Genomic DNA, 12895 nt, shown 5'->3' on the forward strand with positions numbered 1-12895 from the left:
AAGTTTTACCTCCAGCATACCCAAGTTTTTGACAGGTCGTTAAAGACCATTTGCATATGTACATGCCTTTGTAAATAGACTTCGGGTTTTTTCTGGTCCAGTACCTCCCGGGTCCCCGCTCTGCCTTTTCCTTACATTTAAACAGTTCTATCAAGCTCAGCTGTGAATAAAACTCCAGGAAGTGAAGAATGTCACAGTTCAACAATAAATGAAACTTGTTAAGAACAGAAAAAACATTCATACATCTTAAAAGGTTTTTTTTTCTACACCAAGGGGCGGATTTACAAACCACTTGTGCCACTTTTGCGTCACTTTTCCCATGTTAAAAGTGACTTAAAGTGGCGCAAGGGGCTTGTAAATCTGCCCCAAAATGTTTTTCACTTTTGCCAATTTCTATTATAAGAAAAATGTATCTTATAAAAACACTATATAGAAGTCCCATTGCATCTCAGCGCTTCAACTCGTGAGAGTTTGGTCCTGTGGATGTGCTGGAGATGTAAAAAAATTAAAGCACCGAGGGGCAGATTTACAAACACCTTACGCCACTTTTGCGCAGCCATTGAGTCACTTCTGTCGCAGCGTAAAGCAAGCGCCATGGTGCAGGGGATTTACAACGTGACACATCAAGGGAGCTACGTCACGTTGTAAAGGCCTGCGCCACATGTAACCTGCGTCAGGTTTCATGTGGGCTTACCGCCGCAGGGAGGGCTTTCTAGTGCAGGAATGCCTCGGAAAAGTGCCTGAGTGAAATCTTCAAGATTTCACTCAGTCACATTTTCGACCCCGCTGCGTCAAAACCTTGCACCTGCTTGAAGCAGGCGTAAGATGTGACGCACCATGTGGAAGATAGGCCGGGTTGGCACAGTGCTGGAGTTGCGTCGTGCCAGGCAGGCAACTAGAGCCACATTTCTGGGGTGGGGGGCTAATTCTTCCAACCATAGACAGAGTGTTTGTAAGAAGGGGTGAAAACACAGCAAAAGCCTAATTTACAAGTAAATGGTCTTTTAAAGACCTGTTAAGTACTCGGATGCGGCTGCAATTTGATGGTCGCTGCACGCAAAGCTGTGTCAGTTCGGACTGACACACACAAAGGGGGGGGCTGAAGCCTCGTGAGCCCAATGGGTGTTGCATGCCTGCTTCTCACCCACAACACAACTCCAGCACTGCTCCAACCTGAAGCCGACAGATGCCACACGCATCTGCCTATCCTTGCGCCATGGCATGCCGCATTGTAAATGCGGCGCATCTGTTGTGGTGCAACAATGGCATTGCGTGTCGCACGTTTCTTGGCGCATCCCTGCTGATTTCCAGGGATGCGCCAGGTAACGTAAATCTGCCCTTAAATATGTAGGCTTAGGAAACCGTTTGTTAACCTGCGGCACTGGGAAAGTCATGAATCCAGGCTTTTTGCCCACTTCTGTTCTGGGCCCAAAACTTGTTGTGCTGCCTGGACCAGAGCTGGAGTTTGATAAATATGTGGATTCTGCCAACAGGTTTGGAATTTTTTGACATGAGGGGGTCCTTACACCTGAAAATGCTGACAGGGGGGTCTCGGCATCCAAAAGTTTGAAGACCTCTGCCTAAGGGCATGTATGTGTGCCACATGTGCACCCATGCACTATACAGGGGTGCAACAGGGTGTCAATGTGCCACCCCGCCACCCTTGTAAGTCTACCCCCTATTACCGATTCGGTATTTACCGATTCAGTGTTCCCCATTCATTCCTATGGGCTGGTATTTACCGAATTTTACAGATTCTGTAAAATTTACCGAATCAGTAGCTACATATCATTTACCGGTTCTAAAATACCGAATCGGTAAAATTCGGTATTTTAGAATCGGTAAATGATATTTACCTACATCTGGCCCTTCATGTTTTATTAATCTGATGTCAATGGGCATCGCCTTTTTGGAGCTTAATGTGCAGAAACCTAACTCACCTCCCGAAAGGGAAAGTATTCTGAGGGTGAAGAAGACCACGAGGACTCAAAGATGAGGAGGCCATAGCTTCGCTATTCCAAGATCACAGTTATCCCTTTAGATTTTTAGATATGTCTGCACCTCAGAAAACAATAACAACGCATCATTTCAAAAGGGCCAAATGAAGACTACAAGAACACACTCCAACCCACTCTGCCCTGCGGATGTGCATGTATCAGGCATTTTATTGCACGGTAGGGAAGGTTTTAAGGTGCATGGCCTTTAATGGGAACATGACTCTCAAAACTCTGGCCATTGTACACTGGCTGATATATGACACCCTTGTACGCTACTTTATATACATTCACTATATGGAGAAATTATCAACAAGCACCCATGGAAAATGACCAATGTGTAAAAGAGATATTATACCTCAATAATAGAAATGTGAGGCAGCTATGAATAGACTAACACAATGCATTACTTCAGCGGGCATGTGGAATGTGTTAGCCAACACAATAAATATAAAGAAAGTAATTTGCCCCTTGTTTAAGGCCCTAGATGTTCTGCTCTCATAGTTTGATTATTTCTGGGTACCTCACTCCATATAATGTTTATAATACTGGAAACAATGGAGGACGGGCAACAAAATAAGGCAGAAAAGGCGTACCATAATTTGTTGTTCTGAACATGTACATAGTTTAACCAGGGCAGGTCTTCAGGCTATTCCCAGGGGTGCGCACATGTAGCACACTCAGTAGTGTGACCTTTGTATATCTCCTAGGTAGCAGTCCATGCTCTTAGGCTCAATGCAGTGTGTACAAGCCATGGAATTATCACTCTGAAATGCTGTGCCTATTTTTCAGGGAAATCTTCCACCAGATTATCACGTCAGCCTGATAGACATTGGTCTTGTACTTGAATACCTCATGGGTGGCGCCTACCGCTGTCACTACACGCGGAAGTCTTTCCGGACACTTTACAATAATCTGTTTGGACCAAAGAGGGTAAGAATATGGATTTCAGTGTTTACTGCCATGCATTTAATGCTGTAACTTTACTCTTTGCACAAATGCTTCTGATTCTGCATTGACAAGATCGTGTAAGGTGTCCAAGGCATTTTAAAAGGCTATGGGCAGACTTATTAAGTGTTCTCGCATTGTTGTGCTGATTAAACATATGTCTCTTTCGGTTTTCTTGCAGCCTAAAGATCCTAAAGTTTTAAATCCACTTTTAAACAAATGTCATTTTGTGTTTTCTTGCAGCCAAAAGCTCTTAAACTTTTAGGAATGGAGGTAAGTCCACTTTTTTACTCAGTAAGCCATGTGGCTGCATAGTTTTAGATGTAACTAATTGAGCATGTGGTTGAATGGAAACTACCCGTTAAAAGCAGGGATGAGTTGTGATTGGTTATGGTTCTTAAAGAAATAGAGGGTCTAATATCTGAGGGGGTGAGTGTGTGTGTGTGTCTGTATGTCTGTGTGTGTTGTATGGGTGCCCTTGTGTGTGGCGGTTCGCACCTTGTGAGGGACCATACCAAGGTGCATCTAAGACCTCGGATTTCTTTCAGAATACACCAGTGTTTTCCCTCTCCTCTTCTTCCCTGTTTCCAGTGTGCTAACTCTAAGTGTGACAACTTCCTCCCAAAATGAGTCCTGTTCTTCTATTTCTAATTTGCTGTCCTCCAATGGCGTCGTGAACCACCGCTATAGCAGCTTAACCCTGTGGGGGGACTGGGGCTTGCGGGGGTGGGGGATGGAGCGAAGGGGGGCAGAGGTAGCCACTCCAACCCATGACCTTGTTTGCAATGTGGGGCCTGCTAAAGGTCTCTGCATGTCTTTCCGCTCTTCTGTCTGCACTCTGCAGAGAATGGATGCTACGGAAGCCAAGTTTAAAGAAGGAGACAGAAATGAGGGAAACATGCAGAAAGGACAGGCAACAGCAAATAGAGCAATGGGGAACAGAAAGGTAAGTAAGGAAACAGTCTGAGAAAAGACAATGGAAAAGAAAGGCAACGGAAGCAAGGGTCAAATGTGAAAGGTAGAAAATATGGAAGAAGAAACATAAAAGGAAAAATTGAAGGGATTTAGGGTGAAAAGAGCAAAGGAAGGAAGGGTGCAAAGCTGGATGGTAGGAAAGATGACAATATGGATAGCTTGAAGTGTGAAAGGATTAGTTGAAAGGGTGGAAGAAAGGGTGTATTGATAGGTGGATGGAAAGATTAACAGAATGGTGAAAGTATGAATGCTTAGAATAGTGAAAGTATGGATTATCGACGTGTGAACATAATGATCGATGGATGTATGATTTTATGAATGGATTGATTGAAAGGTGAAAGGAAGAATGGATGAAACAGTGAAAGGATGGATTATCGACGTGTGAACAACATGATCGATGGATGTATGATTTAATGAATGGATTGATGTAAAGGTGAAAGGAAGAATGGATGAAACAGTGAAAGGATGGATGATCAACGTGCAATAAATGATAACTGGATGTAGGTATAGAAAGGGGAAAGATGGATGGGTGAAAGGATGATTGCGTGGATGGATGAATGGAACGGTGAAAGGATAGATGGGTGAAAGGATGGAATGGTGAAAGGATGGAATAAAGGACAGGAGGATGAAAGGGTGAAGGGAACTTGTCATGGAATTCTGAGGTTACTTGTGTTGCTCAAAGTGGGGGACATGTACCCTCACCGCTGTAGATGTCTATCTTCCTATCTCTTTGTATTTAAGTTTTTAACGGCTACATAAATGTTTCTCTATCTTCTTATTAGCAGTTCATAGTCTATACTCTCCCCCTTGCTGTCTGATTGTCCATTTCTTCCTTTTGCTGGCCTTCCAGCCATACATATCTGATGATCAAGCATCTCAGCCTATCTCCGTTATTTTATCTATACCTTAACCACCAGTTTCTTCTTGTTACCAAAATCTACATCTGTTCTGGCACTGTGATCCCTTTGTATCAGGATGTGCAGTGCAGACAACATGACGTCACAATTACTGGGCACAAATGTGTAGACCCAGCAGCTGATAGATGCAGTCATCAGTTAGGGTGCACATAATTGTGTGTGGCTATCTAGGAGGAATACACAACGCCCAACTGTCAACTAAACACAGTGATATGACCAGAGACAGGCTGCAGGCACCAAATGGTTATGGCAAGTAAATGGCAACTTTCTAAAATTAAAAAGAACAGAAGATGGACAGGATACTGAACAAATCAAACATTCACCCCCAGTCACAGATCTGAATTTAATCCTTCAGGTTCTTTTCTGACCATGCCACCCCAGTTTGGACTACAGCCATATGCAAATCAGCCTTGGCCCTGCTTCCCATGGGAACAGTACAGTCAGAAAGGTCAGTCCTCGTCCTTTCTGGACTGGAAACAAGCATTCTGGAACCAGTTTCGGGTTATCAGTCCACATCAGCTAGGCTGGCTTAAATCCAGTGGCACAGTGAGCATGGCACCCACATCTTGAATTACCCTTACCACTTAGGGCGACAAAAGCAAATAGAACAGACAGGCTCTACAGTAGCAGGCCTGAGACATGTTTAAAAAGCCACTTAAGTGGGTGGCACAATCAGTGCTGTAGGCCCATTAGTAGCATTTAATGTACAGGCCTGGGCACATGCAGTGCACTTTATTAGGGTCTTATAACTAAATAAAATATGCCAAGTGAGTATGAGCCAACATTACCATGTTTTGAGCAGAGAGCACAAGCACTTTAGCACTGGTTAGCAGTCGTAAAGTGTGCAGATTCATAGGACCAGCAAAAGCAAAGTCAAGGAAAACAGGAGGTCTGAAGGCAAAACATTAGGGGAAAATCACACCAAGGATAGTTTTAAAAAGAAATATATTTATTCTTTTACTTAAGCAATACTGGTAAATACATACTACCAGGAGTACTGAATTGAGATAACCGGCAATTCAGCTACAGCATACAGTAAATACGCAAGAATAATTCATCCTGTGCTCTGTGTTAAACAAGGGTGCGCTCCCTCCCGCTGTTTGCGAAATTAAAAAGTTTTCTTATAACAACTAATCGAACATTTGACCTAAATCAAAAACTGTAAAGAAGTGATAGTTGGTGCTTTGATTTTGACTAACTTTATTATTTCACAAAAAAGGATGCCGTTTGAGTACCACTTTAAAGGCTCAAATAGGTCCTGATCTAATTGAAATGTTATTCTTGGGTAGTCTGGCTTTGAAACCAAGGCAGATACAGTCATGGGTGTCAATGAAGGGAGCAGCTGCTACCGTGAACCTGCCCTCTGGTACCTCTACCCTTACTCCTTCTGGTGTAAGGTTCATGAAGGCAGTGGCATTAACCAAATGTACAGAAGATTGTCTGAGCCCCATTTACTTTCTGTGGTGGGCCCACCATAGCTTTTCCTTAACTAGCGGCAGAAAATATGAGGCAAAGGATCATGTGCGTGTCTGTCAATGGCTCATCATCATGGCTTTAATGTCATCAGGGATTAAAGAGTGAGTGAGTGATGTCACTTCGGCAACCACTGTCCTTTCGGTTACAGTTAATGATAAGTGCTAGGGCCCAATGTTTTGCTCAGAAATGGCGACGAGTTCTATTGCATGTCACGCCAAATACCATGGCTTTGTAGTCTTGATACTACCTCATGTATCTTTATTCACCATTAGTCCCTTCCTTCCATTAAAACTCACTCTGGCGGGTTCCTGCTTTCTCCATTTTTCATATTTTTCAGTTTTTCTCTTCCTGCTTGCTCCTTTGTGTGTTTTCAATTTTCTTTGTCTATCACTCAGGGATTTCCAAAGTTAGTACTGGAGGACCGCCTCCATGCCAGATTTTTAGCATATCCCCATTTAGATAAATATAGTTATCTCAAAAATCTGGCATGGATCCGGCCCTCTAGGACAGACTATGGAGAACCCTGGTGCCAGGTCAAAGTCTGAATTGGAAAAATGTGTGCTGGTGGGCCCCACCTGCAACCGCCACCTCAAATTAGAAAGTCTCTTCCCCTGCCAATCATTTAAGCATGACAAGGATCAGGGCCCCTGTAAGTACTGTTTCTATTTAAAGTTGGGACGCTTGTGCTTATTAGATGTCAGATAATGTTCTTTTACATTTGAAGATGTTTGCAAAACGATACCCAGGCTATTAAGTTGAATTTGGAATCAAACCGATGCCTTTGATTAAAAACTAATTCCATGAAGAGAGTGCTCTTAGAACAGACGTATTGTGGAAGTCGTGCGCTCCTAGCAACAAGGAGGAGATTGCATTGGGCGAGAATGTCATCCTGGTACAGGTCAAGTGTACTTGAAGCAAATAAAGTGCCCCAGTCCCTGATGAGCAACAACGTAACCTCCAGCAATTTCAGTGGTATTTCGAGTAAAATTAAATAGGAAAAACTTCAAGTGTCACTGCTTCTTTTCTACGGCAGAGTTTAGCAGCTAATTAACCCATTCCTTGCTCACTAGCTTAGTGAAATTGTTTGGCATTGGCCATCTCCTCAGCGTAACTACTCTAAGCACATGCCCTATGTGTACACCACAGTGACAGGCATCCAAAAACTACACAGTGAGACCGCTTATTGGGCAACATCGGTCACAAATTGGAGTGAATGTAACTATTTCATGGCAGACCCTGATGATTTCATTATGATCTTTAGGTTTAATCAAAAAAATTGACTATTCCTGGTTTAGAACGCGCACACCCCACACCTGATGCTTGCCCTTTGACTCTGGGAGACCTCTTTTGATGAAGGACTGCAGGGGAGTGATTAATGTTTTATTTTTCTATCCAATCCATGTACGGGGATGCTCATGGTGTAAACACAGAAAAATATTTTTAGAGGAAGTCATGATGTAGTGGAGTGGTGTGGCTCACTGGTTAGAGGCGGCAGACCCGTAAGCAGAGAACGGCCCGGGACCAGGGTTCAATTCCCGACGCGGCAGGGTCTTGGACCAGGGTCAAACGGACTCGATAATTCTCGCCTCAGTGCCTACTCTAACCAGGGAACACACTCGGCAACTCTGGGCATTAAGCTTGCCTCATCTCTACAACAGCCCCCCACAGACGCCGGGGATGCCTGGTTTCACCTTGGAGATACCCAGAAAGGGACCATCTCACAGGAAAAACCAGGACGGGTTCCCCAGCGGTCTTCAGCGCCAGGATACTCCATGGAGTCAGAGTGCGCTTTACAAGTACACCCACATTTACATGTACAATTTTACCACACAGAATTAGTGAAGTCTTTAATAAATGTCAGCTGCTTGATAATATGATACCTCAAAAGACTTTTGTAGGTGTGACCTAGATTTAGTAATGTGGAACAACACTGTCTCTCCCCCAATGAATGGAAAGAGGTCCTAGCTTTTTGATGGGCCAGAAATTAGAATCTTGGTTATCTCAAGAAAACATAAGCTCATTGGAATGCGTATATCTTGAGATTTTACTTTCTGGACCCTGGTGATAGTAACACTTGGGTTTATCTGTAAAGAAAATGTGAATATTGCCCTATTCTTAAAGGTTTGCATCCGTAGATCTACATGCAAGTAGATCTGCTTCTTAACTGAGGTGTAACATAGGTGTAAATCTCCATATCAGTGCTATTCACCATTTTTGATTGGGTATCTACATTGTAAAAGAGAAGTGTAGACTCATATGACTAAAATTACAAGAGAAAAGTTACTATCAGTAACTTTCCACCTATTTTTAGGGTTCTTATCCCCCAGGGAGAGAACTTGCACCATAGGACTGGAGATCTCTGTATAGGAAGTAATAGGAAAATGTTTAAATAATAAATATTATTTATTTTTTAATTAAACAGTATTATTAGACATTTCCCTAACTCCTGTCACATAGACTTACTACAGTAGAAAAGGACAACACACACAAAAACTACAACTTAACATAATATTACATTGTTACTAAACATTTAAATTATATGTTTGCATTTTTATTTAAATACGTTTTCAAATAAATTCAATTAAATTAAATGTTCATTTTTCCCTCTCCCGCTCCTTACAGTATTGTTTGTGTTAAATATGTCACAATGTTGGATTCAAGTTGGGTATTATTTTATTTGTAATTTAAATTATTTTAAAAAGATAAGATCATTTAAATTATATTTTATTAGCCTGTACCAAGAGGTCCATGCTATCTAAGAATCAAACATATTCTCTTTTACTCCCCTCTCGCCAATACCTTAGGATAAAATTCACCACCACTGGCAACTCAATGTGCTCCTTTCGCACGATTTACCACCCTTAGGCAATAACCACTCATTCTTGGAACAGATCATGGAGATCATCTCCTCCAATATTGAAAAGCATAACAACCAGATTTTTCTTGGCAACTTCAACATTTATTGGAATAACTCCAACGACCCTCTGGTGAACAGTTTCAAATCTAAACCTTACCCAAGCCTGCTACAGCCCTATACGTTTCAAAAGGGCCCCCTTATATCTAATCATTGCTAAAGAGAACAACATACATATTTAATCTATCCTATCTTGTGACCGGACTGACCACTATTGCCTCACGTTCCTCATAGCTGAAAAGGCAGTCATCTCCAGTGGCTAACCTATGAAAGCTAAACATTGGGTCAGAGACACACGCAACATCAACCCAATCATGCTGTCAGATATTAGTAAGGGTAGCCGGCTCCCTCCCGACTACATATATATGACGCTCTTGAACTCACTGATCACTGCATTAACTCAGTGTCAAAAATCATGGAATACATTGCCCCCAAACAAATGAAGAGAGTCTGATTAATAAAATAAAATCCTTGGTTTAACTGTAACCTTAATCAAAAATGCTGATGCCTCAGACTTCCTGGAAGAGCATGGAAACTTACCCCCTCTATAATAAAACTTCAACTCTTTTGACAGAGGCAAAGCACCTCCAATAGGCACATTAGACATTCTAAAGCAGCATTTTATTCTAATCAGCTAGACACAGCAATAAATCAACTAAAAAAACGTTAAATTTTTTTTAAAAACAAACAAACTGGTAAAGTAATTTTCCTTTCGCAGACAACAAAACTATACATGGCCAAAACGTTGCCTTTTTCTTTGCCGCAAAAACCATACTAATGACCACTGATCTACAGAACACTATGAAACTCTTACAATTCAAATTCCCCCACACCCATCTCGTTATGAGGCTAGGATTCACCTCAGAATTGTCTGTTTGACCCACAGAGATCTTCTCCACCACAATTCCACATACCTGGCCCAGAACTTGACTCTTTTGGGCGGAAACAGATCTTCCCAAAACACAAGCCCCCTTCTACTTAAGCCTCAAAAATTAAACAAAAAGAAACCTACAATCGAACCTTTTCCGGAATTGCCTCTAAAATTTGGATCTCTCTTCTTCTGGAGACCAGGTCGAACCCTTCCACTTCCTTCTTCAAAAACAAAGTAAAACTTACTCTATCCAACAGATTTCTCACACATTGAAACCTCTCCCCAGGCGTGACACTATTACCTGGTTGTCTGAGACCTTCATGACACCCATTGAAGTTTAGCAATTCCATTAATAATAAGTGGCTATTTGCTCCTGTTTCCTTCTTATTACTCACTTCAGTAATTTTTAACTATAAGATCAATATTTCGTTTATCTATATCATTTATCGTTTATACTATAATCACCATTCGTTGTACTTGTAAAGCACCCTGGCACTCAACAGTGTCTTGTACACGCCATATAAAACTCTAAAAGTAAAATACAAAAAAAATATTATTAATGTCTATGCCAAAAAATGTTTAAAATGTATTATTGCATAATAAACTTCAAAATAATTAAAATAAAGTTTAATTTTAATTTGTTTATGTGTTTTCCTTTTTTTGCCTGCCTCTTTTGATTTCTATGCGAGTGTTTTGCAGTACCAGTGGTTGGCCATGTATGGTGCTTGACTTTCTCCAAGGATGGGCTACAGTGAATCTAAGCTTTTTTGTCAGCAGTACTATAGTAATAGATTTAGGGACTTTTTTATGAGCCCTTGTGACGCTTTTACGCCACTGGTACATCACTTTTTGAGACGCACTGGCGGCCTAACAAATGCGCCCGTTGCACCCCTATTACAAAGCCACATATAACGTATGCAGGGTGGGCATTCCCCTGCATAAAAGCCACATAGAAATGGCTCATTGAAATCTATAATTTTTCAGGGCTGCACTTCTACGACGCCAGTTCATCAAAACCTTGTGCCTGCCTTATGGCAGGTGTAAGGGTGACGCAGTGCATTAAGAATAGACCTCCCCCATGCATTGATGGACTTTGGTGCCATCAGATATGGCAGTATTCCTGACATATCTGTCTTTTCTTGAGACATGGAGCACCGTACATTAAATACAGCACATCTATCGTGTCGCAAGGAGGACGCAGTGAAAACTGTTGCATCGCTGTTTTGTTATAGCGATGTGACAGTTTTCATAAATGAGGCCCCTAGTATTTTAATGTGTATTCTGCAAATTACATTTGTGTTACTCTTATATGTGTGTGTGGTGCACACACAGATAAGGAGAAGTGTTGCACAGCGGCCAGATTGTCTGACTCCTGAGCATGGGGCTTCTGGTTCGATCACCGGCAGCAGCTCAGCACCATCTGACTCTGGGCAATACATCACTTAATCTCCCAGACGGCCCTCAGCACCTTGAAACATTAAGGATTGATATTTTTGACGAAAAGAAGGCGCACCAGGAATGAAGTCAGAGTCCTCAAATCAGTCCAGCAGTATCTTTTATTGTGGAAAATTTCAAAAAATTGGACATCAGCTAACCCGTTTCGATCCCTAGAGGGAACTTCATAAGGGTTTAAAATGTAATATGAAGAATATTGCATTTTCACTTATATGTAATCCTTTAGAGGGAATAACCTCTCAGGCATGCGTCCACAATGGACTGATCCAGTCTCCTCACGGATCAGGTGAGAGTAAATTTCTCCATTCTCAAAGGTCGAAAGTATAGAGGGGCTCCCCCACATTCAGGGTAAACAGTGTCCCAGTCAATCTCCTTGGTACGGGAAGTCTATATTCGGCGCAAGTACAAATTCACAAGTCAAGCTTGATCCATGAGGAGACTGGATCAGTCCATTGTGGACGCATGCCTGAGAGGCTGTTCCCTCTAAAGGATTACATATAAGTGAAAAGGCAATATTCTTCATGTTACATTTTAAGCCCTTCAAAAGCGTTGGCTGATGTCCAATTTTTAGAAATTTTCTACAATAAAAGAAATTGCTGGACTGATTTGATGACTCTGACTTCATTCCTTTCATCCCGGCTTCAGCACGTAGGGGTAGGTGGAGTGCGCAGCTTCCAACGGAAGTGGACATCCTAATATATATGTCTCTAGTAGTGCTGTAGCAGATGGGGCGCAATCTTGACAATCAATAGGTTTGCCACAGTACCTGCGGGTAGTATCCTGCACATCCTTATGGTAGCAGGTATACTCCGCCATACCACCTTGTTTTAATATATTTGGTTTAGTGGCACGTTTTCACTCCACTTGTTTTAGATAGTCACCTTTCACGGTCCTGAAAAAATGCCGCCTGATCCTTTGGACTAAATGTCGACCATCCAGGAGTAGAGCACCTCTTGACTCTTGATAGCTTGATACTCGCCTCTCCCCACTATTTTCAATCAGGCAGGAATCCTCCTAGAATAAAGTTGCTCTAAGGATTCCCTACTTGTTTTAATTTTCACTACCCAGAACATCTACACGCACACTAGGCCCCTCACACCCACGGCACCCGTACGGCAGGAACAAAAGATCTCCGGCAAAGAGAGCCTTTATCGGTGCCCATCGGGTATTGCAGCGCCGACCCGACGAGGAGCAGGCCCATATGATGAAGCCAAACCCGAATGAAAACGCAGTCTTCAATTTGTCCAACCATACCTTGTCTGACAGTGAAAAAAGTGTGCTTCAGAAAGGCCTCACATTCATTCCAACTGTCCGTCCAGATATCTGCCAAACCAAATTGGAGATG

The 12895-nt window shown here is 42.2% G+C and overlaps 1 protein-coding gene across 1 annotated transcript in view; it reads left to right on the forward strand.

Moving 5' to 3' along the window:
* The window catches only part of LOC147733785 (transient receptor potential cation channel subfamily M member 1-like), a 220837-nt gene that overhangs the window by 62425 nt on the left and 145517 nt on the right, over positions 1–12895 (forward strand). The window contains exons 7-8 of the mRNA XM_086958380.1: positions 2787–2927; positions 3186–3215. Of these exons, the coding sequence (XP_086814506.1) occupies positions 2787–2927; positions 3186–3215 (171 nt within the window). The remainder of the gene's footprint in view (positions 1–2786; positions 2928–3185; positions 3216–12895) is intronic.

Source organism: Lissotriton vulgaris, chromosome 2_1 (assembly GCF_964263255.1).
Source record: "Lissotriton vulgaris chromosome 2_1, aLisVul1.2, whole genome shotgun sequence".
Classification (NCBI taxonomy): domain Eukaryota; kingdom Metazoa; phylum Chordata; class Amphibia; order Caudata; family Salamandridae; genus Lissotriton; species Lissotriton vulgaris.